At 38.4% G+C, this 24451-nt stretch overlaps 1 protein-coding gene across 1 annotated transcript in view; it reads left to right on the top strand.

Moving 5' to 3' along the window:
* MELK (maternal embryonic leucine zipper kinase) overlaps positions 1–24451 on the top strand; it is a 104162-nt gene that overhangs the window by 73778 nt on the left and 5933 nt on the right. The window contains exons 8-13 of the mRNA XM_044657530.1: positions 7542–7610; positions 9716–9814; positions 11696–11782; positions 15731–15862; positions 19852–20080; positions 22238–22331. Of these exons, the coding sequence (XP_044513465.1) occupies positions 7542–7610; positions 9716–9814; positions 11696–11782; positions 15731–15862; positions 19852–20080; positions 22238–22331 (710 nt within the window). The remainder of the gene's footprint in view (positions 1–7541; positions 7611–9715; positions 9815–11695; positions 11783–15730; positions 15863–19851; positions 20081–22237; positions 22332–24451) is intronic.

Genomic DNA, 24451 nt, shown 5'->3' with positions numbered 1-24451 from the left:
ACTGGGGTTTTTCTAGTGAAGACCCTTGTGTTCATGCTCCCTGTAACTAAGAATGCTGGGGAAACTGGAATTGTAGCAATTTAGAGAAATATCTGGTGTTTAGTGTTTTCCATGTGGTAGCCATAGTCTTACTTCTTTTTACTCTTATTTTTCTTAATAACTCCTAAGACAGAAGGGCAAGAGCTAAGCAAACAGGGTTAAATGAATTGCCCAGGGTCACACAGTTATGGCATCTGAGGTCACATTTGAACCCAAGTCTTCTTGGCTCCAGCTCTGGCTCTCTATTCATTGTTTTACATAGCTTCCCCCTTCTTGTTATGGATTTAATTTTTCGGATACTATCTATCAGAGGTCTCCAAACATTTTTATTGCATACTAGGGCAGCCCTAACATTGGTAGAGAGAATTTCCTCACTTGGGAGCTCCTTTTGCCAGCGAAATCACTGGTCTAGTCTATTCCTCCCCTGTTAGTGTGCTAGTGAATATGTACACCACACAACTTAAGCAACAATAGAAATTAAAAAGGACATCATAAAGGAGGAGGGCACCCCTTGACTTAGATAGAGTAAGACTTGTGTTGAGCCCAGTTTACTTTGAATTTGAATGGGGAGAGACTAGAGCAGTGATGGGTAACCTTTTGAGCTTAGTGTGTCAAAATTTGCCAAAAAACCAAGCATAACTCGAGTGGTGTGTCATTTCAAGAAAAAAACCATAATTTCGTGATATTTATAGTTTAAATAACAAAAATGTATAATTGTAATATGTAACTATTTAGTAAATCAAAATAGGTAAGTTAATATAGGTAGAATTGTCATCAATAGTGCACAGTGTGTCTACACTACAACAAATGTTTCATCCTTGGCATGCAGCCCCATACTTCTCTGTATGCAGCCGCATGGGGCCACATGTTATTGAAAATGTCTACACATATTAGTGCTGACACACGTATCATAGGTTTGCCATCACTGGACTAGAGACAGAAACTCAATTGCTACAGTAGAGGGCTTTTATAGCAATTTCTGGAAAAGGTGATGGAAGCCTGAACTAATAAGCGAGGGGCCCTGTGTGGAGAAAGAAGACTTTCTTTAGGAGACATTTGAAGGTGGAAATGACAAAACTTGGAAATGTGAGGTGAGTGAGTGTGTGAGGAGTTAAAGATGACACCAGTCTTGTGACCATGGGAGATTTGGGAACATGGTGGTGTTCTTGACAGAAACTGGAAGAAAGATCTGGACTAAGATTTATATTCTTGTTACAACCTCTCTATTCTAGTTCATCCTGTGTGATTCATTCTGTTCAAGGCCAAACAAAAAGGGGTGGGGCTTTTTTAGGTCCCTGCCCTCCTAGCCCCAGCCCCAGGGCCTGGCCATGAAGTGACCTGAGGGGCTGGGTGGTGACTCTGTGTGTGTGTGTGTGTGTGTGTGTGTGTGTGTGTGTGTGTGTGTGTGTGTGTGTGTGTGTGTATGTGTGTATGTGTGTATGTGTGTATGTGTGTGTTCAACATTTTCAGTTGTCACCAGCTGATCTGCCTCTGCAAGGTGCCTGGGTGGTGGTTAGGCTCCATGGGGCCAACCTCTAGCTCAGAAAGGGAGAACCTGTGGAACAAGGGTGTTTGGGGTGAATTTGCACTGGAGGAAAGCTCCAGTGAGATGTCACCTATCCTATCACCTTCTCAATTAATTTTCTTTCTTTAAAAAAATTTTTTTATTATTATCCAAAACATAATTCCATATTAGTCATTGTTGTGAGAGCATACTCACAACCAGAATCCCAAAATAAAACCAGATACACTGATGTGAAAGACAACTCCAACAGTTCTTTCTCTGGAGGTAGAGAGCATTCCCCCTCATAAGTCTGTCAGCATTGTCTCAGACCATTGCATTGCTGATGTACTCAATTAGTTGATTACAAATCTTTTTGGAAACATTGAAGATTTCACAGTTGATAACTGATCAGCTGACAGTGCTGAAAAAGTAATAGGATTTTGTCACAAGTGTAATTTATGAAAGGTGTCTTAACTTGAGACAAACATATGTACCACAGTCATCTGAGACAAGACTACCACTATATGCATGCTCTATATGTTCTGTATATAGTATGCATTTGGTAGCACTAGTGCTTCTATGAGAACTGGGGACTTTATTGCTCACATGGGAAACCCTTGAGGTTATCAGGATCCCCTGCTTCTACTGTAGGTGGAGACAGTAGTGTAAGAGAGAAACAGATCCTCTTCAAGTGAACCCAGTCTCAGGGGTCTCAATTGAAATAATCTTTATCAAGAAGAAGAGATTCATGACTCAGGACAAGGTAGTCCTTCTGACCTGGTCCAGCTTTTGTCAGGGACACTTCTACCAGGAATTCCATTCAAGGGAGCTGCTCCATAATGTAGAAGACCAGGGGTTTTATAGGGAGGGTTGGGGACTTATACAACCGGATCTGAGTAGTTTCCTACCTCTTGTCACAGGCAGGGAGACACTTGTTAGTGAGGTTGTATGGGGAAATTCTAGCATGCAAGTTTCTGGACACTGGGGACTCCAGAAACAGGGGCTGGTTGTGTAGCTGCAAGGAAGAAGGAAGGGACATATCTAGAGTAGAGACAGCCTAATGCAAGAAATGATAAGACCAAAAAACCTACATGAAGCTAAACTAGACTATAATATTGTCTCCAGAACATTCTCAGTGTCTTTCTGCCTCAGCACTTTGGTTACATTTTTGCTTTTGCTTGGAATTGTCACTATTTCCACCAGCTCTCCCATCAATTTCAATCTTTTGGAATTTTACCCATCCTCTGAGGCCCACTTCAGACATGATCATTTTCAGGAATCTTTTCTGATTTCTTCTCCCATCCCCCAAAAGGATGTAATTTCTGAGATAAACTCTGTCTCATGTTGTTGCTACTTGTAGGCTTGACTTACTTTCCTTCCCTACATCTAGATTTTAGGTCATTGGAGGAACTCTCTCTTCTGCTTTGTAAACATTGCTCTTCTCCCTCCTGGTCTGGGAGTTGGCATGCAGGTGCTCAGTGAGTATTGATTGATTGGTAATAACCAGGAAAGAAGGCCAGGGTTTAATTAAAGACAAGAATTCTGCAGTGCCACAGATGTCCACTAGAGGGTTGCATGGAGTTGCTTGTTTACTTGTACTCAAAACAGCTCCAGGCTTCCTCACCATCCTGTGTTTCAACTATGCAATTAGGAAGAAGGTTGTATTCCTCAGATCCATGAGTGACTCCATCTTGGTCATTTTAAAGGTCTTAAGTGTGTAAACAATTTGATTATGCAGATCTGATAATCAGAGATACACTTTTTTTTTTTAAACATTTTTAAACCCTTAACTTCTGTGTATTGGCTCCTAGGTGGAGGAGTGGTAAGGGTGGGCAATGGGGGTCAAGTGACTTGCCCAGGGTCACACAGCTGGGAAGTGTCTGAGGCTGGATTTGAACCTAGGACCTCCCGTCTCTAGGCCTGACTCTCAATCCACTGAACTACCCAGCTGCCCGATACACTTCTTATAAGCATATCTACACAATCACATTGTTTACATACTTAGGAGTTTGAAGTATGTTTATTACAAATTCAAGATGGATTCACAACATACCATATGTTCCAGTCCTGGATCCTTGTTTCTTTTGTCCCTTTATCCTCTGTTTTTACCATCATATTCTTGATATAATTGCCCTCCATCCTGTCCCATAACATGCTAGCTCTTCTTTTTTCTTCTTTTTATATTCTTAGTGGAAAGAACATTGGATGTGAAATTGCAATATCTGGGTTCAAATTACTGCTTTCCTATTCACTAGTGGCGTGGCCATTGGCAAATCACTCCTCATGTATTTCCCTTTTTTCATCTTTGAGATGGGGTAGTAATATCTTACCTACTGTGAATGTGAAATCCTCTACCTTTCTCATGATTACATCAGAATCAGCAGATTTTTCAAAATTCAGTTTGTCATATTAGATCAGCAATTTTTCCTAATTTAATTCTATCTGGAGTATTTTCTGTATCTGAATCATATGATTCCATAAGTAGCATTTTCTTATTCTTTTAGAGGATCAGCATTTTTTAGTAGTTTAGCCCTTTTGGAATTAAATTAGTATTCAATTAATAGTTCAGTCCTGTAAGTATTAAATATTTCTAAAAATAGTAATCACTTAATTCTAAAAGAATCATGTCTAAGAAGAATCATACAGCAGGCATAAAGTTTTCTGACACTTCTCCACCCTATGTTCTACTATGTGAAGTTGTGGTTCAAACACATTCATGTTATCTGATTTTTCCATCTCCTTTATTCTATTTTTTTTATTTTACTTGATTTATTCTTGGTTAACTATAAATACATCTGAAAAATTATTGTGTCTTTTGTATAAATTTTTGGTTATTATATAAAGAGGTCACTCACAAGGTTCTGGGTCTTTAGTTGCCAACTAGAGTCTGGCTTTATTGTGAGACTGACCCTCTCTCAAAACTATTTCTTTTTGGCTTGGAGACTTTGTTTTACTTTTTGACATCTCTGCTAATAAATTTTCACCACACTACTTTGAGGAAAGTGCTTGACAAAATGTAGAGTCCTATGTATAACTCAGCAATTATTGTTGAGGCCATTTTTGATATTTCCCAGACAAGAGGACTACTTGGCTCAGTGTGTGGAGTTCCTCCTACTCTGAGGCTGTTGTCTGGCATAAAAATAGATGCTATGCAAATTCAGATTGTAACAATGTGATTAATGCTATAGCATTAAATCTGCAAATGTCTAATGTTTCCTTTTTAAGTGCTTTTGATGCTTGATGGTCTTAGACCTTGGTTTCCAATTTGGTTTTGATTCAAATGACAATTTCTTTGGAAATGTTTTCATCATGTTAGCTAACAGAAAAAATTGGACGAGGTAAAAGGAAAGGTCCAGGAATGCTCTTATACCTGTGTTAGCGAAGGTGTGGCACATGTGCCCTGCCATTCTGGAGGGGGCTGCTCCATTCCATCTGGCCTGAGGACAATGTTCACATGCTCTGCCCAGGAGCCCAGTGTGAGCACTTCCTTCCTCTGCTATCTGGAGTAATGTGGGGTCTCATAGGCAGTTTGAAGGTGCAGTTTGGGCATGCAATCTTGAAAAGATTCACCAATGCTGTCCCATACCATATGACAGAGGTCTCATCTTTGGGATTCAGAAATAGATTTTTCTCCTTAAATGAAAATGAAAAATATTTATTTCACACTTATTATGTCCTAAGCCATGGGGATTTAAAAGGAAAAATGAAACAGGGGACAGGTAGTTGGCTCAGGCAATTGATAGCCGGGTCTAGAATTGGAGGTTCTAGGTTCAAATCTGGATTCATTTACTTGCTAGCTATGTGACCCTGGGCAAGTTACTTAATTCCCATTGCCTAGCCCTTACTGCTCCTCTGCCATGAAACCAAAACACAGTTTTGATAAGATAGAAGGTAAGTGTTTAAAAGGGAAAAAAGAAAATGTGAGAGTGGCTTTGCTCTCATTGCACTAATATTCTAATTAGGAGGAAGTTTAAGTATTTGGAAAAGCCCAGAAGCCTGAGGGTATAATAGTATGATGGATGCAATGTCCAAGGATGCTTAGGGTAGATTAGAAGGCCAGGGATCTGTAGATCACAGAGGGCAGGGATCTAGGCATGATAAGTTATGGTGGTGCTCCATCTCACTGAAACTAGAAGGGGTCTTGACTCCTGTCTCATCCAAGTGGTGTGAGCAAGCATGTTACTCTTTGATGGTAGCCCTTTTCTGTTAATTGCCAGTGGATAACTGAGAACAGGAGAGAGCTCGCTGGTTAATGGGGAAAAAATAATAATGCTCTTGATTTTGTGCCACTGGGAACTGTGATCTAAATACATTTGTATATTTTTACTGAAGAAGTTGGCCTAAGAATAATTTCTCTCTGACATTATCACTGCTTCTCTTTAAATTCATTTGCTAATATTACTCTTTCACAGTTTAAGATCTATTAAGTTTTAACTATTTATACTTAGTTTAGTTAAATCTGGTATTATTCATAAGCATATCTTTTACATTTATGGATCCTGGTAGCTCCAGTAGTGGTTACTGCCCTATCCCATCCTTGTTCATCTTCCTGAGATCCTCTGGATCCACCCCTGAGGATTATTATAGTTTGATTGCTTTCCTTATCTAAATTTAGTTTTGTGACTTTCTAACCTCAGGAACTATAAGATGGCTATAGAGATGAGTCACAGAATTGCAAAAATGCTTAAACTCAGACCTAGAACTCCTTTTGGTGGTCTACCAGAATTAGCTCTGGAGCTAAACTGAGTCTCTAAACACTACACATATGTGTTCTTCTAGGCATATTGATAGATGATTAACATCTTAGTTCTTTAGATAACTCTCTATTATTTTAAGTTTGACCTGCTTGTAGTAGAGGAAATTACTCACAGGGAGCTCCTGACACCTGTGAAATCACAGGTCATTTCCTGTCCTATAATGAATGAATATTTTGCCTTTTCTTGAAAGAATGGCAGATTCCAAATTCTTATTTTTAACTGGTTGCCAGAATGTTTTAGCTTAATAGAATATATATTTTAATCTAATGTCTCATCCAGTCTCAAAAGGGAGAGCTAGATTGTAAGAAACAGGAATTTTGTTCATGTCATAATATGTCCCTCTAGTCAACCTACATGCTCTACTTTGTGGATTATTCACTACTATTATAAAGTTCTGGCTCATTTTTCTTTGCTATCAAGTTTATTTCTAGGCCATTTCTTCTCGCTATGAACTGCGTTTAAAGTTTACAAACTTAAAAAGAAGTAATGCTAAAATTTATCATTTCTTGCCTAAAAATCATGTCAGGAATTATAAAAACCTAATAGTCTTTGCACTCTCATTACTGTTCCACTGCATTCTTCAACTAGTGTAATTGACTGATGGTCATCTTGCAACACTCCAGGGGTGAGTGTTGCTGAGTAACTTCATATCTAATGGCCTGTGTCCACTGGTGTCAGTGTGCAGTGTCACCATGGAGGGAGGAGCTGGGGGGGAGGGGTTAAAATGTGATGGAGGAGAGGACCTCTTCACTTCCCCAATTGATCCTAAAGCTGCTTTAGCAGGGACAGGGTCTTAGCCAAATGAAGAATCAGTTTTATTTGGGCTGATCTCTCTCTCTCTCTCTCTCTCTCCATATATAGAGATATATCTCAAACCAGACTCCTTTTTCATTTCAGAATTGTGCTCTAAATGTTTTCCCCCAAAGTAAACTAATTGCTTCCCCTCCATTTCTGTCACATTAAAACAAAATTAAATCCATATATTATGTTGTACTTACTAAGTATCAGTTCCAAGGCAAAAGAATGATAAGGGCTAGGTAATTAAGGTTAAGTAACTTGCATAGGAAATGTCTGAGGCCAGATTCGAACCAAGGACCTCCTGTCTTTAAGAGGAGACTATCTGCTCTCTCTCCTTTGAGCCACCTAGCTTGTTTCTGTTTACTTTTAACAAATCAATATATTGATCAGGAAATATGATGAGAATAATTAAACCTAACCTACCTTAACTCTGTTTTCTTTAGCGAGGAAAATATGACATTCCTAAATGGCTCTCTCCTGGCAGTATTCTACTTCTTCAACAAATGCTGCAGGTAATATTTACCTTTAAGTAACTTAGAGATCACTACTTTCTACTCTTTTGAAAGTGTTTCAGTGTGTATTAAATCTTTTCCTCGATAAAAACTTGAAGAGACTATCCTTATTCTCCCTTAGCCTCAAGTAATTGACTCCTTCCTTATTTCTAACATGTCATTTACCACAAACTTCATTGGATTTCTTTGCCAAATTTAATTAAATATGCTAGTTTTTTGAAGCCTCTGACACGTGTCTTATGTCATTTTTCTTCTCTAACTTTTATTTGTTTTCTAGACCAAGTCATCGCTTCCCTTTTTATATCTCTATATCTATTTATCTGATATATGATATGAAATAGAGCAGGATAGTGTAATAAAGAGAAACTTGGGCCAGAAGAAAAGAGGCCTGGGTTCTTGTCTCCATTATACCATTTTAATACCTTGGTCAAGCCATTTAGCATCTCTTTTACCTGCTCATAAATACAATGAAGGTCATAATATTTGTTGAGTTATTGTGAGAATTCAATTAAATACTTAGTAGATTGTAAACAAGAATTTTCAGGAACTTAATTCCTTTATTGTCAACTAAAATAGTACCTGTGACCAAAATCAAAGTTCTGGACTTACATAGACAGTTTTGGATGCTTCTCTCTAAATTCTCCTTGGCTTATGTTACGGTTTCCTCTGGGAAAATATAATTCTTACTCATGTCTAATAGGGTACTGAGCTTCGACTTGACCCTTTCAGGTACTGAATATAGGGCATATTTTATTTTACCCAAGAAGAAATCCAAAGTATTTATATTTGAGCTCATTTGTTTATCCCACCAAAAATCATGAAGGACTCACATTCAAGCATTAGATCAGGAAGATAGACTTGATCCTTCCATCATTAACATTCTAGAACTAGTTTTGAAATACTAAAAATCGCAACAGTATTAACAGCAATATAACATGGCATTACTGTTGTTAGCTATCCAGAATCCATTTTCATTTGCCATTTCCTTCCTTTGTCACAATCTACTTTGGGTTCATCCTGCTTAAGTAGGGCACATGCAATTAATTATTCATAGCAGGACTGGGAACACCTCATCCTTGGCCTTGCCATCTTTCTGCTAAAAGGTGGCTCCTTGTTGCCTGTAGAACACAAACTCTGTCACTAAAAGCCCTTTGCAGTCTGATTCTAGCTTACTTCTCTAGACTTATTATACCTGCCTTCCCTTTATGTACTTTATATTACAGCTAAAATGGCTTTCTTGGTGTTCCTCACACAAATTTAATCTGTCTCCTTGCCTTTATATAAGCTGTTTTCACTGTTTCCCCCTCCTTACCTCTGCTTCTTGGAAACCCTGCTTTCTTCAAAACTGAGTTCAAGAGCTATCTCTTACCCAAGGCCTTTCAAACTATCATCTTTCCTCTCGGTACTATTAGGACTCCCCACTTTTACTTCGTATTTATTCATGCATTAGGTGTTTGTTCCCTTGGATTTGAATATAAATGCCTTGTGGGCCAAGAGTGTTTGATTTTTTTTTTTTCTTTTTTTTATCTAGAGTTTTTGGTATATCATAGGTGCTTAATACTTACTGATTGCCCGACCCCCCTCCCCCATCATCCTTATATCTGAAAACTATGAATTTAGCAAAAAAATTTTCCTTTTTTGTATTTTTTCGATTGCAAATTTTTGGAAAAGTGATCTTATGCATTCAGCATGGCACCCACTACATATGTATTAAACCAGTTAATTTTCTAAGGATATATACACACACACACACACACACACACACACACACACACACACACACACACACTTATTTATTTATTTATTCCGGCAAAAATGTATGTTAAAATAGATTTACTGGCTGAACTTTATGAATAGTTTCTAAATCTATAAAGTTAATACTGTTAGGCACTTAAATTATAAGCCAGTATTGATTGCTATAGGGTTTTGTTTTGTTTTTTGCCTGGGTTCACATTTCAGAAGACCTTATACCAGGACTACTACATCATGGCATTTTCGTGATTATAAAGTTTTTAACTATTCGAATGAAGTTTGAGCCCTTAGGAGAAAAAGTGTTCTATCCATTTGAAAAAGGTAATCTCTGGCCAATTCTCAATGGCCACTAGGTGGACCCAAAGAAACGGATTTCTGTGAAACATCTGCTGAGCCACCCCTGGATCATGCAAGATAACTTGTGTCCTGTTGAATGGCAGAGTAAATATCCAGTGAGTACAATTGGAAAATATACTGTTTTGTGTTTTATTTTATAATTTCCTTGAATAGGGTGATCCCCATCAAAAATTAGGATGCTTTAAAATGCCAGGTGATGATTTTTATGATGATCTACTTAGCTCCCTCCCTATCTTTGTATTCTTCTTGTTCTCATCTTATATGACCATACCATTGTTAGTTCCTAGAAATGCTTGGAAAGCCAGTGCAGAATATGCCACTTACTCCTCTTTCACTCTCAGTATTCCTTGAATATTTTTATAATTATCCAACTGGATTCTAAATCGACTTCATTCCCTTCTCACCAGCCTAGCTAAACTCAGCTCATTCTTGTTCTATCTTAGCAATATATGAACTATGAACACCACAGCTAGCAGTTGATTTCAAGTCATTAATTACAATAATGCAAATGCAACAATTTGTCCCTTATTTGGTTGCAGTGTCTATGACAAATAGAATGATTTCTTTTTTTTTTTTTTTTTAGGGCTTCATTAAATGTAATCTCTTAAGTTCCCTTTGAGCTCCCAAATCCTATGATTCTGTGTTGATCTCCTAATATCATTAAAAGAATAGACAATGTAAACTGCCTACACATGACCATTGGGTGTCGTTGCTTCCCCGTGTAAGGAGATTTTTTTCAAAGAACCTGTTTCTAGTTACACTCATAAACCTAGTGAAATAAGGTGCTATGACAACATGAAATACAATGAGAATGACATGTTGGGGAAAGGGAGCAGGGGCATATTTTCTTTATGTAATGTAAAAAATATTCCCCTTCTCCCCCCATTTAGGCCAGGTTAGAGAGACTATATATCTTAAAAAGTTAATTATTATGAGAGAGGATATAAACTTTATCTTTACCTAAATGCATACATTATCTGAAATATGGTGATCTCTGTGATACAAAATCTGTTTCTAACATTCCAATTCCCTTTTATCTAGTTGGTATAGTTGAGCCAGAGAACTGAAACTTACATGATGCTGCCAGGGCTTGATTCCTCACAGTTCTCATATTGGTGCTGCTCTCCATGGAGCATATTTCCCCCAGAGTGTCACCTTGCTTTGGGGGCCAGAGGCCTCTTGGGATCAGATGGGGAATCAGAAGCCAAGAATCTCCCAGTGTGTTCCCAATTCTTCCTTCTATTTCTGGTGTTAACTCTGGAACTTAGCTATGTTGCTAACAAACTTCCCTTTAACTTAAACCTCTCCTTTTTATATTCCTGCCCTCTTTTGAATGATTTCTAGTCTTCTCTTAAAGAGGCCAAATTATCTTGACACCCTTTCTGAGATTAGCTGTCCTGGCTCTGATGTTTACTGACAACATATGGGGCCAATACTAGAAGATAGCATGTTCTCTGCTTCTAACTGCTACTTTGCAGGTCCTCCCTCTGCCACTGTCATTCAGTACTACCTCCCTGCCTTTAAAATTCACTCCATCCTGTCCAGATCTGTGTTAATGACACTCTCCAGAGTTCAGTCTTCACTATTTCTGCATCTAAACCCTTGCCTCATTCATATACCAGGCCTCTCTGATCTGCAATTCTCATGTCCTCCTGTAATAATTCTACTGTTTCTAGTCTTCCTCAGCCACTTCATCTGTAGACCTGGTTCTCCCTCTGTTTACCTTCCCTTTACCTAAGTATGCTGCTGATATTGGAATAGCTAGTTATCATAGCTGAGGTGTAGCCTTACTGCTGTTTGCTCTTTTGATTTTCTAGAATAGAAACACTGAGCAGTTAGGAATCTGTGACCTCAGCACAGCTATATTCCACATTGTTTTTACATAATGATGCTAGGTACTAATCAATAAAATAGTGTCCTGTTTTTAATTTCTAACAGAATTTTTGCTAATCTAATTATTCATATTGCTATTGTAGTGTGGCCGTCTTGATGAAGACTGTGTTATAGAACTTGCAGTATATCATAAACACAACAGACAGCTAATGGAAGATTTAATTTCATTGGTAAGAACAATTTGTTACAGTATTGTTTCTACTTCATTCAAAATGTTTTTCCTATGTTTTTATGAACACAATATGAAAGCTTACTGATTGTCTTTATTATAAGCTTATATTGAAAATTGACTCATTTTATATTTCAGTACTTTTCCTACTCATAATTTTTCTGATGTTTTCTGGCCTTTGGTAAAAGTAGAATACTATGCCAAAGACACTGATTTGAGATAAAGTTGTAGTGACTGTGCTCTCTAAGCCAATATTTCTGAAAGTAACCATATCATTGCCACCTCCTTTATTCTCCAAATTTTATCCACTTTGCCATTCATCTCTTGTCAAACTCCAGACCTAGAATACTTCCACAACCTGAATCCTCCTTTGCTTCTACTTACATGCTCCTGAACATGGCTAGAGTCTCAGGCATACAATTGTGCTAACTGGATACACTATAAATTCCTCTTCAGCTTGACTTTCACTGCAGCAGCAAGGCAATCCTTTTATTCTTCCCTAATTGAGAACTTAGATCATGCCCAGAGAAGCTGTTCTAAGCTTCTTTTTTTCAAGCCTCCCGTTTTCCCTGCTTTCTCAGCTGAGGACTCTATTTCTTATTTTACTGAGGAAATTTAGGCCATATGCCTTAATTTCTCTCTTCTTACCTCCTCAAACCCTTTTGACACCTGTTCTTACTCTTCTTCTTCACCCATTGTGATCTGATTTTGGTCAGGTGTCAGTGTCATTGGATCACAGGATTACAGATTAATGCTGGAGGAGACATTAGAGATCATTTAGTCTAGCTCCTTCAGTTTACAAATGAAGAAAACTCAGACTGTTATTTTCTCTCAATCAATACTAAGTATCAGTTTCAAGGTAGAAGAGAAGAGTGGTAAGGGCTAGGCAATTGGGATTAAATAACTTGCTTAGGCCACACAGCTAGGAATTGTCAGAGGTCAGATATGAACCCAGGATCTCCTGTCTCTAGGACTGGCTCTCCAACCACTGAGCCACCTCACTGCCCCCACTGTAAGCTTTTTAACTTTATATAGTATGATGGTCTTCTCAGTAATCTTTTCTTGAAATAGGTATGTTTCTTATAAATGAAAGGAAGTTATAGTAGAGATGTGAATCTTTCTTATTCTGGATTTTTTAAAAGTTCTTATTTTTTATACCTTGCAAAGGAAAGAGTTTACCAAATAAATATTTTATTGGGCAGTGCCTCTAAGGGGAGCAGTAAAATCTAGTCGCAGGTTGGAGTTTTGGCCTTGTCCTTGGCCTCCTTATTCTCCTTTACCATGCAAATAAGAGTATTCTTTAGGCTCCTACTATGTGCTTTTACATGCCAATTGCTTTTACAATTATTACCTTATTTGATCTTCATAGTTAGGTATACCATAGGTAGATGGTAGAGACTATTATTAGCCTCGCTTTATGGTAAAGGAAACTGAGGCACACAGCTTAAGTGACTTGCCCAGGGTCATACATCTTGTAAGTATCTGAGGCTAAATTTGAACTCAGGTCTTCTTGACTCCTAGCCCAATGCTTTATGCACACTGTACTACAACATTTCTTACATCTGTCCAATTCTTTCTATTCTCTTAGTCCAGTCTCTTATCACATCTAGTCAGGATCATTATAGTTACTTCCTAATTGGTCTCCTTATATTGTCTCTCACTATACCCTCCACATTACACATTGATGTAATATTCTCTGTCATTTTCCTTAAGTCCAGATGTGACCACACCACTCCCCATTCTCAGTCTGCTCGTTTGGATTCAGCTATTTTGTATATATTTGTAATTATTAGCTTTTTATGCTGCATATGTTTTTGTATTTACTTGTACTTTTTTCCTTTTTTTTTAAACCTTTCCCTCTTGTCTTAGAATTGATACTAAGTATTGATTCCAAGACAGAAGAGCAGTAAGGGCTAGACAATGGGGGTTAAGTGACTTGCCCACGGTCACAGCTAGGAAGTGTCTGCGGTCACATTTGAACCCAGGTCCTCTCCTTGACTCCAAGCCTGGCTTTCTTTCTACTGTGCTACTTAGCTGCCCCCATACTTGTACTTTTATATTTCTGTATGTAAGTGTCTTCCCCACTAGAATGTAAACTCAATGAGGGTAGTCATTGTTTCGTTATTTGTATTTGTATCTCCAGTTCTTAGAAAAGTGCTTCGCATATAGTTAATACTTAATAAAGATTGGATTGATTGACTGATATTTTTTCCCTCTGGCTTCTATGATCTTCACATCTTTCCTTCACTGGTTCTTCTTTTTAAGGTTTTGTCATCAGCCTTGGCTCACTATTTTCTCTTTGGTAATTCCATTCATTCCCTCTGCTTTAATTTTTGCTTCTACTTAGATGACTCCTTGTTCTACATTTCTTGCTTTGCTATTTGCCCAGGCTCCAGGCTCCAGGCTCCTATCTGCAGTTGTCTGTAAGATTAAACCTAGACACCTTGGACTCAGCATGTCTAAACTTTTCTCCCCAAACCTATTCTAACATACAACTCCTCTCAACTCCCTTCTTCCTCAATCCATTCTTCTCTCCACATTCATATTCATATTACTTAATAAAGTAAGGAAAGAAGACTTACATTAGGAATGGAGATAGCCTAACTGTATAGTTGTGAGCTGTCAACACAGCTTGTTTCACTTATAACGATAGGGAATTCAGTTTGTTGTCTAACTTATAAAAAGACTATTAGGTATGTTTTCCCTAGGAAAAAAAGAGTTTGCAGTTCTAATAAGAACACAGTTGTTTCCTGTTTAATCATTATATCTGTCCAACTTTATGTGTCCATCACATTTTAATGTCCTAAGAGTAAGAGGTAGGATAATTATATTATGTAGGTATAGGAAGGCAAACAATGACAGACCTAAGATTAGAGGTAAATATATTTAACATCATTCCCTCTCATATTTCTACCACTTTGGTGCAGGGTCTCATCTTCTCCATCTTCTCACCCCTGAACTATTACAACTACCTGCTGGTGCCTCTGCCTGCCTCAAGGCTTTCTACATTCCATTCCATCATTATTCGTCCCCTAAAGTGGTTTCCTAACATACAGTTCCAAACATGTCACCCTCCTACTCTAGTAGTTTGTCATCTACAGGGTCATATATAGAGTCCTTTCTTTGGCATGTGAAGCCCTTTATAACTCCCTACTTTTCCAATATTCTTACATTTTATTCCCTGACATGTGCTCTTTAATCCAGTGACACTGGCTGCTTTGCTGTCCATTGGCTAAGATACTCCATCTCTGGTTCCAGGCATTTTTTTTCTGGCTGTCCCTTATTCCTGGAATGTTCTTCCTTCTCATTTCCTTTATTGACTTCTTTGGCTTCCTCCAAGTCACAACTAAAATCCCACCATCTACAGGGTGACTTTTCTTATCTGTTCTCCTTCCTTTGTTGGAGTACTTCCTATTTATCCTCTAGACAGCTTGCTGGTGCACAGTCAATTACAGGTTGTCTTACATTGTATTGTGAGCTTCTCCAGTGCAGGAGCTGTCTTGCCTTTCTTATTATCTACCGGTTATAGCATAGTGCTTGGCACATAGCAGGTGTTTTATAAATGTTTATTGACTGTCTTTATTTCTCATTGCCTCCAGGCAACTCTCTTAAGATAATAAATTGCCTTGCTAAGGGAGAGTTTACTCTTGGGAGCATTTCCTACACAGATCAAATCATAGATTATGACCAAAAACTGTAATGATACAGAACAGGGCTTGGCAGACTACAATCTGTAGGCCAAATTCCCTCTGGCCACTTGATCTCCTATTGCTGGTGAACTAAGAATGGTTTTTCCATTTTTACAGTGGTCTGAAATTTGCTGACTCCTTTTATAGAGCGCAAATCCTATTGTAGGGTACAGAATCACATAGTTCTAGTAATGATAGTTGTTTCAGAAGCCAACATATTAGCATTCCAAACAATCATATATTTTTTTCCTCCCCCACAGTGGCAATATGATCAACTTACAGCTACCTATTTCCTACTCCTTGCTAAGAAAGCTCATGGAAAACCAGTTCGCTTAAGGCTTCCTTCTGTTGGTGGAGAACAAACAAGTATTCCTTCATTCAAAGAGCTACAGGTACATTTTACATCTTTTTGTTACATAATGTGGTTAGGCCTTAATTCATAATCACTGTTATGAGACAATTGTATTGTTTGAAAAGCTAACCTTGCCAATGAGAAGAAACCAGAATAGAACTGTTTTTTGCAACATCTTTTCAGGGGATTATTTACTAAAAATTCTTAACAAGGTAGCTTTGGGTGGAAAATGAACAACTTAGGAAAAGTTAGGCTGGAAGATTAGGATGAGGTGATTTGGAACTGTACTGGATGATAACTGGGAAGAGTCAAAGATCAGAGATAAATGATATTGCTAAGAAAGGGCTAACAAGACATAAGATAATAGAATGATGGAACTGGAAAAAATGTTAGGAGTCATCTAAATTAACATGCATCCTGATGGTTGAATCTCTTCTACAGTAGGCATAGAACATGGTCACAAGTCACATCTTGATACAGTCAGCGATGAAGGATCTCACGATCTCATTCTGGAATAGGTCTAGATTTTAGGAAGTTCTTTAGACAAACCTGAAATCAGCCTCTCTTTGGGTTCAATGCACCCTATGGGCTGAAGTCTCCTTCAGGGGCCAAGCAGTCAGTCAGGAAGCACTGTTATTAAGTGCTGACTCTGTGCCGGATGCAAAAAAGGGCAAAAAGTCCTTGCCTTCAGGGAGCTCTTAATAGGGGGAAGCAGCATGTAAAAAACTGCCTCTATAAGATGTGTACTAGGGGATGAAAGGCCCCAGAAGTGGAGTTTGGTTTGGCCTGGAGGGGCGGCCCAACAGCCAGGAAAGGTGTTCTGCAGGTGGGGGGGGGGGTAGGGGGCAGAGGTGAAGGGGGAGGGCATTGCAGGCATGAAGCATGGCACCTAGGGACCCAAGCTTCGCCTCTGCTGGCTAGATGTGCTGAAGACAGTGTGTGGGGCTTAGAGAAGGCCCACCAGGGAAGAGTGTGAAACAGTGCTAGGAAGGCTTTTTCCTCTCATAATAATAATGAAGAGCCAGTAATTAATATTAGGGATGGAGGGGAGCTTGAGGGAGTCTATGAGGTGAGCTCTCTTCTAGCTCTTTCCTCCCTCTGAATATACACTCAGAGACTTTGAGGGGGTGTCACCCTGAAACTGGGTGATCTGGATGGTCGTGCCTATCAGGAGTTGGGGGCAAGGCTTCCCTATAAGATGAGGTATGGGGGACCCCAATCCAATTCTGAATGAGGGCGGGGTTCACGGAAGCCTCCCCTGAGGTCAGTCAACTTCACAGTGGATGGTCTGGCTTCAGGATGGAGGCAGCCAGATCAAGCTGTGATTCCCCTCCCCCTTGCCTCTCAGGCACTCTGGAACACTATCTGACTAACGAATGGCTTTTAATATTTGCAATTTAGGGGTTGGGAAAAGGGGTAACGGGCAGAGGGATTTTAGGGTGCCCTCTTCTCTATTTCTATGGGGCCCATCACTCAGGTGGGAACCTTTGGGGTTCACACTCTTAATCGTCTCCCACCTTGTTCCTTCTCCTTTTGTTTCTATTTCTATCCTTTTCTATAATTGCAAGTCAAACTGGAAAAGGTCTCTCAGCAAGTTTGGGTAATGGGAGGATCCTAAAAGATCGCTCCCAAAATGGAGTCCCAAAACTTAGCTGACTCATTGGTTGAAATCTCAATGGATAAGAAGCGAATGGGATGCCTTTGACCAGGGAATCAGAGTTTCAGAGTCCAAAGAAAGATCCTCAGGAAGCCCTCAGGACTGGATCCGACCTGGAATGTCCACCTCCTTCTCCCAGTCCTCCGATGGAAGCCCTTCCCCTTTTTCCTCCTCCTGAGAATTACCCAGCATCCCCTCTGGTCTTAACTGTCACTGATTGTCAGCCACTCCTTCTCTGGCTCCTCCTGTCCCATCCACTTTGCACAAAACCCATCCTTACAGCCTATAGGAAGCCACGGTACACTCAGTGGCCTCATTCTGAGAGAGTTCACTGGCTGCATGTTGGGCCATTGCCAAACATCTTGACTTTTGTCCTGTCACTGGGCTTTGATGACTGGAAGAGAGAGTGAGGCTAAGGACTTTGTGCAACTCTGCTTCACTTAAATCCAATTTGTGAGTGATGTCATAGGTCTTCTTCAAAAGGAAGGAGAAGGGGGGCAGCCAGATGACTCAATGGAAAGAGAGCCAGGCCTAGAGACAGGACATCCTGGGTTCAAATCTGGCCTCAGATACTTCCTAACTAGGTGATTCTGGACAAGTCACTTAAGAACCATTGCTTAGCCCTTACCACTCTTCTTTCTGCCTTAGAACCAAAAGTTAGTATTGATTCTGAGGTGGAAGGTAAAGGTTTTAATTTAAAAAAAAAAAGAAAGAAAAGAAAAGACAAGCAATAACTATGCCAGGCACTGTACTAAGCTCTTTACACATTTTATCTCATTTGATTCTCATAACAGTCCTGAGAATTAGGTGCTACTATCATCCCAAGACAAACAGGTTTAAGTGATTTGCCCAAAGCTAGTTAAGGGTGGATTTGAATTCAGGTCTTCCCTACTCCAGGTCCAGTGCTCTATCCACTGTGCCATCAAGCTCTGTCATAGAGACATGATATTCAGAACAAAGGAGATTATGCTTTCATTGTACTCTGTCCTTGTCAGATTATCTCTGGACCCAGTTTTAGGAAAGACGCTGACATCCTTTTGCTCAGTTCATTCACAAGAAAATCCAGGATGGTGAGGAGAATGGATGTTGTCATTAGGGTGAAAGAGCTGGGAATGCTTAGTTTGGAAAAAGAGAAGACTTAGGAGAGTCATGATAATTTGCATTTAAGCAGAATTGATGCAGGGAAAGACTTCCCACAAAGCTAACCAAAAACAGAATGGGCTTCCTCTTTTATGAGAAGCTTTCAGGTACAGACTAGGTGATTGCTTGTCAGGGATACTGCACAAGAGAATTCTTTTCAGGTGTGAGCTGGATTAGATGACTTTGAGATCCTTCCCAGCTCTACAATTTATGTAATTGCCTTAAGAAGCATACCATAGGGGACAGCTGGATGGCTCAGTAGATTGAAAGCCAGGCCTAGAGATGGGATGTTTTGGGTTCAAATATGACCTCCCATGTATATCTAGCTGTGTGATACTGGGCAAGTCACATTGCTTAGTCCCTACTGCTCTTCTGCCTTGGAATCAATACACAGTATTGATTCTAAGATGGAAAGGAAGGGTTTAAAAAACAAAAAAACAAAAGAAATACATTGTGTAAAGATTTGCACTCCTCCTCTAAGGTGTATATGGAAATGCTCATTTTGATTGGTGTTTATCAAATTCAGAATAAGAAGAAAATAAGAAAGTATGTTGTGTATTTCAAGCCAAAGATCATGCATGAAGGAAGATCTAGCAATTCCCAGGTTCCATTAACATAAGCTTTAATTCTAGGTAGCATATACCTTTCTGTCACAGGTTTTTTCTTCCCTTCAGGAAATCCCTTTTAATTAATGATTGACTTTTAAAAATTCTTTTAAAAAATAAAACATCTGTCTTCTAATTTAGCTTTTCCTAATTCCTCTTAATTCCATTGCTTTCCCTCTTTTACTTTTTTCCTATTTATGCTGTATAAAGCTTGCTTTGTATTTATTTATTTGCATGTGGTCTTCCCCTTTAGACTATAAGCTCCTTGAGGACAGAAAGGCTGTCTTGTTTCTTTTTGTATCCCCTGTGCTTAACCTTATATCCAGCACATATTAGGTGCTTAATACATGCTTATTGATTGATTAATCAACAATTGATGTTGGGAGTTTTAAACATAACAGATAAGACTTTGAACCTTAACCTAAAGTTATTGACATTTACTAATTTTAGTTGAACCTTTATGTCTTTAAATATGCAAATATCATTGATTCCTTCTGGTTCTGGTGAATTTTAAAAAATGTGTTGTGTGGTCATTTTTAAAAGATTAGAGTGTGATATAAGACATTAACTTTTTCTTTATGGCAATGAGCTTCAAACCCTGAGCTTCACCCGATAACTTTTTTGTAGCTTGCAAAGCAGTGGACAGAATCAAATGATGTGGAATCTGAGCCATTAACTCCAGTATTATGCAGAGCAGCCACAAGGAAATTGGAGAACAAAGAAAATGTGTGCACGCCTAAGTCTGCTATGAAGGATGAAGAACACTTTGTACTGCCCATTCCGAAGACTCCCGTTAGTAAGAGCGTGCATGAAAGAGGAATATTAACTGTAACGAATCACCCTCCACCTTACAGAGGTATATATTATATGCATATTTGAAGTTTGGATTAAGTAGTAGTAAAAAATAGATGGCATCTTTGAATACTAACCATACAACAAGTATGTCAAATGCTTGTATGATAGTTCAGAGATGGATAACCGAAGATCTATTATAAGAATTTGAACTTCTTTTAATCTTCCACAGTTTTTATTGGAATGCAAATATAGTCAACCCTCAGTTATCCACAAGTAATATGCTAGTATTGGGGCCCTTGCTTATTTTCTGTTTTCTACATCTGTAAAAATAGAACTTGCCAGAGAATTACAGCTGCTTCAGTGCCAGGTCTTTACCTGCTACAAGCAAACTTATGGGTGAGAATAGAAAAGTAGCTCTCACCTCATTGGAAGGAGGGACCGTATCTTTTGGAGAGACGAGTACCTCTTGTAGATGGAAATTATAGATGTTAGTCAACGTACATTTGGCACTTTCAGAAATCTTAATGTAAAAACAACATTTTCTGTGACTCAGGAACTAAATGAGTGTCTCACTCTATTTATACAGCTACATGTTACTTCTGACTTACTAAAGGTAGCAGAGTAGTTAGGGCAGTGCAAAGTGTGCAGGATTTAGATTCTGAGAACCTAGGTTAGAAATCCAGCTCTGCTACTTATTACTCCCACACTAATAGCCAGCCATTTATAGGATCATACAATGCAGTACTGGAATGGTTCCTACCTTCCCTGCCTGTGTCATCATGGCCTTCTGAGGTTTAAAGAAGAGCCTTGGATTTATCCAAGTACCTTATTGGGTTACTTTGGCCCCAGGCTACAAGGAACAAGCTTGCAGCATAAAACAGTTAAAAATTTCCTCTTTTTTCAGAATTACAATGCTTTACATTCATTTTTCAGAACTCTAGATCCCCTAATAGATGCTGATTCCTCTTTTACATTGTAATCTCCTTGACTAAATAGTAGATGCTTAATAAGTGTTTATTGATTGATTAATCAAAAGTGACTGACATTTACTAATGCCAGCTGAACCTGGCATTAGTATCTTTAAGATATTGTTCATTTTCCCCCAAATATCATTCAGTCATCAGTCCAAGATCTCCTGCCTTAGTTGTTTACACAGTCATTAATATGTATCAAAATACATATCCCTCTCTTTGGACAAAAATTAGTTTCATTCTGCCACTTTTTTTTCTTGTCCATATTTTAGGCTTTGCTGTCCTTTCTTGGACTTAGCTACAATTCTAACTATTGCCTTTCTACACTCCTCCTTACCATCACAACTCCCCTCTGATTTCTACCACATTTTCTAGGTAGCTAGTCATTTATCTCAAAATGTGTCTCTAAATCTTCTGCCAAGCAAAGGACAAGGGAAGAGTGACCCTCACAGCTTCCATTAGCCACCAGGTGCATCATCAGACTTTGTATCCTTAAACTTGAACCTACTTCCCCCAGGATTTTACACAACCATGCTAGCTCCTGGAGAAATGTAACAAAGAGATCTTAAATATCATCTAATCCATTTTACAGTTGAGACAATTAAGAACCCTTAGCAACTAAATTGCTTTCCTGTGATCATATGTGTAATAAATAGTTGGGATTTGAATTGAATTCCTTCCACTCTAAATCCAGTGCTCTTCTCTACTGCATTGTATTTACATAGAGTTTATTTACTTATTTATTTGTTTTTTTGGAGTGTTTGGTACTTTCCATGTTCAGTGCCTTCTAACTCATTTCTTGAATATATTCATGTATTATAGATATGAGACATCTATATAATCTATAAGCCCTATTCCATTTCTTAATCAAGAATCTCATTTTACAAATTCCATTTAAAATCTTTTACAATCTAGCTCCAACCTTCCTATATGTAGCCTTATTATACATCATACCCTTTCATGAACTCCACATTTCAGTTAAACTCACTTATCTTGTCCTTGCTATTCCTCATACATGATATCCTATCTTTTGTTTATGTAATGGCTTTCCCGGAACACGCTCCCTCCTCATTTTTGTTTCTGGGATCACTATTTGAACAAAACTCAAATACTACTTAACATGAAACTCTCTAATCTACCAACTGCTAATGCCTCCCTCTCTAAATCAACCTGTACTTATTTTCTATATGATTTTCCAACATTAAAATATTACTTAAATTTTACATAGTATTTTTTTTGGCCATCAGAGAGAAATCAGTGCAAGGAAGAAATCCTGATTAAAACTATAAACTCAGAGAAGACAAAGGAATTACCAATTGCCATTATTAGTCCTGAGAGACGGTAAGTGTTTAGTTACTTAAGTGATGAGTTTGCCTAAGATGTGACCAGATTTCCTCAATTTATATACTCAGTGAAATATTATCAGATACGATCAACTCTGTTTAATTATCCTCTAGATTATGTAATCCTTCTATGTATTGCTGGACTCATTTTACTCTAACATTATGGAATTAGTGTAAGAACCAGCTGGTTGTATCTCACAAAGAACCTTTGAATAGAGGAAAGAACCTTGGGTTCTGATCCTGGCTCCGATACTAAATTCAGCTGATACTGAGCTACTGGGTTTTTTTCTTTTCCTCCCTCCTTTCTGTAAAATAAAAGGGAAGAAAATAGATTATTTCCAAGATTCCTTCTAGATCTTTGATTCTGTGAAATAATGATTTAGTTCATTGTGCAGTTCCTGTGAGGTAGAGTTTAGAAGACTGGATTTAAATCCTGCCTTTGATGCTTGTGTGACTTCTCTGAGTCTCTCTTCCCTCCGTAAAATGAAGTCTAGAAGTCTGTAGAGGTTTCTTCCACCTCTAGTTCTATATCCTACCAAACATATGAATTCCTTAACCTCCCTGGGCCTCAGTTTCTCTATTTGTGATATGATGGATTTGAGTTTAAAACCTTGGAGTTCTTTCAGTTCTAGATTCTTTGGTCTTCAACCCTAGTTTGAATAACAAATCTAAACTGAAGAGATACAAATAACTTTCACCAATTTGGACCTACTTTACTGTTGTACTGTGTTTGTTAACAGAGAGTTTCATTGATTCTATTAAATTACAATCATTTTATAATAATAGCTAACGTTTATAAAGTGCTTATTATGTGCCAGACACTGTGCTAAGTGCTTTATAATTATTATCTCATTTGATCCTCACAACAACCCACGGGTTAGGGGCTATTATTACCCCCATTTTACAGATGAAGAAACTGACGCAAACAGAGGTTAAGTGACTTGCCCAGGATCACACAGCAAGTAAGTTACCTAGAGGCTGGATTTGAATGTAAGTCTTCCTGATTTCAGGGCTAGCACTTTCTCCACTAAGCCAATAAATTTAACAAACATTAAACTCAATGTTTAAGTAAACTAAAAGTTCCCCAAAATGCTAGTTTATATCAAGAATAAAGAAAACAAATTTGTTAGGAAGTATTTTAATAGGTGAATTTTTGTAGTCAATATTATTGTATAATTGGGAACATATGAACTATCACATTCTTCTTATTAAACAAGTTGTTTTTATATTGTTAGATTTAGGAATAAAATTGATCCAAAGATGTAAAATTATTTAAAAATAAGCTTCATTTTTTGATACTTAGTAGTATCAAATTTTTTAAAAGATCTTACTGTAAAGTTTTTTTTTCAATTTTTTTTATTAGACATTTATTAATATTCGTTTTTAACCTGTTTACATACTTTATGCCCCTACTTTCCCCTTCACCCCCCTGCTCTCCCCCCACCCATGGCCAACACACATTTCCACTGGTTGTAACATGTGTCCTTGTTCAGGGTCTATTTCCCGTTCATGTCCGCCTCAGCCCATGCATTCAAGCAATTGTTTATCTTAAATGTTTCCTCTCCTGCAGTCCTTCCTCTGAATGTGGGTAGCATCTTTACCATAAATCCCTCAGAGCTGTCTTGTGTCATTGCAGTGCTGCTGGTACAGGAGCCCATTACATTCGATTTTACCACAGTATATCAGTCTCTGTGTACAATGTTCTTCTGGCTCTGCTCCTTTCGCTCTGCATCTGTTCCTGGAGGTCTCTCCAGTTTGCCTGGAACTCCTCCAGTTTATTATTCCTTTTAGCACAATAGTATTCCATCACCCGCATATACCACAATTTGTTCAGCCATTCCCCAATTGAAGGACATACCCTCCTTTTCCAGTTTTTTGCCACTACAAAAAGTGCAGCTACAAATATTTTCGTACAAGTCTGTTTATCTATGATCTCTTTGGGGTACAAACCCAGCATTGGTATGGCTGGATCAAAGGGCAGGCAGCTTACTGTAAAGTTTTTGCTGAAACTTTGTTTCAAGTGAAGGGGGTCTACCAATTACAGAGAATTTTGCAGAAAGTTGACATGAACATGTTGGAAGACAGATTGTATGCTGAATACTGTTAGACCAATAACTA

Source organism: Gracilinanus agilis, chromosome 1 (genome assembly GCF_016433145.1).
Source record: "Gracilinanus agilis isolate LMUSP501 chromosome 1, AgileGrace, whole genome shotgun sequence".
Taxonomy (NCBI): domain Eukaryota; kingdom Metazoa; phylum Chordata; class Mammalia; order Didelphimorphia; family Didelphidae; genus Gracilinanus; species Gracilinanus agilis.
The sequence above is the reverse complement of the archived record's forward strand: the minus strand, read 5'-3'. Positions and strand labels throughout refer to the sequence as shown.